The 2622-nt window shown below is 31.5% G+C and overlaps 1 protein-coding gene across 1 annotated transcript; it reads right to left on the reverse strand.

Annotated features, from left to right (window-relative positions):
- Nucleotides 1-493: 493 nt before the first annotated feature.
- Nucleotides 494-1598, reverse strand: LOC126699827 (peroxisomal membrane protein 11-4). The gene has a single exon (XM_050397802.1). The coding sequence runs from the start codon at nucleotides 1457-1459 to the stop codon at nucleotides 779-781; it is 681 nt and encodes a 226-aa protein (XP_050253759.1). The 5' UTR covers nucleotides 1460-1598; the 3' UTR covers nucleotides 494-778.
- Between the last annotated feature and the right edge of the window lie 1024 nt (nucleotides 1599-2622).

Genomic DNA, 2622 nt, shown 5'->3' on the forward strand with positions numbered 1-2622 from the left:
TTCTCAATGGTCCAACAAAAAGAAGTTAAAACTTTTTTTATAGAAGTATAATTATAACTTAAAAAAAGAGGATAGGGACCATAGTAACAGTTAAATCTAAAAAAAAAAAAAAAAAAAAAATTAATCTGCCAAACTAACTTAGCTCACTCTAGAATGGGCCTAATATTATGTAATTGCAAACTCTAGATATACACATCTAATAAAACCCAAAAAAAAAAAAAAAAAAAAGAGAAAAAAAGAAAGAAGAAGATATAAATAAACTTATTAGTTGAGAATTGTTATCATATCAATAAAAATTAGAATTTACAACGAACCATAATTGAAAAGCTAGGCTCCATGTGTGATTGGGAAGCACCAATTTGTATTCCTAACTGAAGAGAACTGGGAGAAAATGAATATTTTATTTTTGGGTTGTTGTGAGGAGGGGGGCAGAATGAATATTCTTTACTTCCAAACAAGTAACAACAAACCATTCTTAGTTTCCTACACAGAATATTTGAAAGATGGAATAGTTAAACTATGTCATATACACTGGTGCAACTTTTTTTTTTCTTTTTTCTTTTTTTTTTCCACTTACAATAAGTAAAAAGAAGGGATTTCAGCCCGGTTCTCCTTCATAGGAAAACTGGCTATAATGCATTGAACTACAAGGCTCTGTTGGTGCAATTGTTGTACACACTGATTTTGCCACATATATGTGTCATGCACAATTATGCCTTAATCAGAAACAAATTAAAGGTACATATATAGCCCTCTTCAATATTCAATTTTCTTCGAGTTATGAGGGCCAATTTCTGTACCAACCAGCCCATGCAGAGACCAATCCACTAATCCCAAGAGTAACAGCATGGTTGCAAAAAGGGTTGGGTTCAATATCTGCCACTCCTATAACCAAGTCAGCAACATTAGCTGCCACTGCCATCAGCCTCATCACCCTATCAGCTTTAATCTTTCTTATATTCTCTTTAGCATCCTTTGATTCTTCTTTTGAAGTGACAAGCTTTTTCTCTGCCTCTAGTCCCTCTCTAATAATAATGAAATCAGATATAATAAAGAAAATATAGCCAAAAGACTCACCAAATGCTGATATGAAGCTCATCTTTCTTGCTAGCTTGGGGTCCAAGGTACCAATTCTTGATAACCATAGAAAGTGGTCAAAAAAGAAATAGACCATTTCACCTGCATTAGCAAGAACTGCTAGGAATTTGAAAGTAGGAGTTGAGCCAGGACTTCTTCTCAGAGCATTGAAGCCAGTAAGAAACCGCCCAGTTCTAAAGGCTTTTCGGCTAAGCCCTGAGGCAACCTCCCATTGCTTGATTCTATTAGCAATATCCGGGTGTGTGGCTTCAGTGTGCCAATGAACAAGTTTGGAGACATATTGGAAGGTCTTGACAAGCTTGTCAATGCCATCTCTCTTTGCTAGGAAGATGACTAACTTGTCTACTGTGTCATTCTTCATGGTTGAAGTGAGTTAAGGATTAGGTTGTGTCTGATGAATGAGCCATTCTGTTTGCTCAAAAGGTTGGGTAGAAATTATTAACAAAATCAAAGGAGAGCCACAGAATTTGGTTTTTGGATAATACTTGTATGTTATGCTTGTGGTTGGTTGGACCTTGTTTTGCTCCTTATATCAGTTGTTTTTTTGTGCCGCTAATTTTAATTTATATTTTAGCTTTCTTTGTCTCATGCTACAAGAATTCCTCACGGCCACCAGCTAATATGGTCTTTTTCATTTTGGGCATTTATCAAGAAGTGAATTTGGTCAAATTAATTTTTTTAATTTTAATTTTGAATATTTTATTAAAACACACATTTTTTAACTCACATTTGTTTTCCATAACTTTAGGCAACTTTAGCTTTTCAAACTTTTCTTTGATTAAAATTTCTCAAGGAAATTTGACATTATCTTTGGACTAAGCCTTTAAATGAAACCCCACTCATTAAGATAGTAATGTAAAACGAAAAGTAATTTATTTTTGTAATGTTACCATATACAATTTTGAAACCCACATTTTTGCTCACGTGATCATTTTAATATATATTTTTAATTTAGTTTTTAGAATTTTGAAATAACACTAGACTATATTAGTTTAAAAACTAATTACAACTTACAATATTTTTGGATAAAGTAGGGTAATAGCCAAAAAAAAAAAAAAAAAATCTAATGAATTAAATATGTCATTTTCTAATAATTGACTCTTTATTTGTTAATGTTTCTGAAATAAACATGCGTAATATAAATAATTGAACAAGACTTAGGAACAGTACTTAGGTATTGTTTCTTAGATTCTCCTTTTAAGATTCTGCCATGTGAATTTTTTCTCATAGAATGGAAGTGTAATTTTTAATTAAGTAGCCACATAGCTAAATTTTAAGAGGGGAATTTAAGGAACAGCATCTAAGGAACTGTACTTAAGTTTTGTCTTAAATAATTTGTGCAAAACATTTTCATGCATTACACATATTATAAATGAAGGCATATATGTTTCTTACAATGACAAGTATACGTTGATAAAAATAAATTACTTTTTTCCCTCGAAAACATAATTGGGTTTATTGTTGTTAAGAGTATTAACATCTAGTTATGCAAACTTTAACTATAATAATTGAGGTTTTTTTTTT

The sequence above is a fragment of the Quercus robur genome, chromosome 9 (assembly GCF_932294415.1).
Source record: "Quercus robur chromosome 9, dhQueRobu3.1, whole genome shotgun sequence".
NCBI classification, from domain to species: Eukaryota; Viridiplantae; Streptophyta; class Magnoliopsida; order Fagales; family Fagaceae; genus Quercus; species Quercus robur.

Bases quoted from the DNA above. Each gene is read 5' to 3' on its own strand.
- LOC126699827 (XM_050397802.1), bottom strand. From the start codon at position 1,459: ATGAAGAATGACACAGTAGACAAGTTAGTCATCTTCCTAGCAAAGAGA.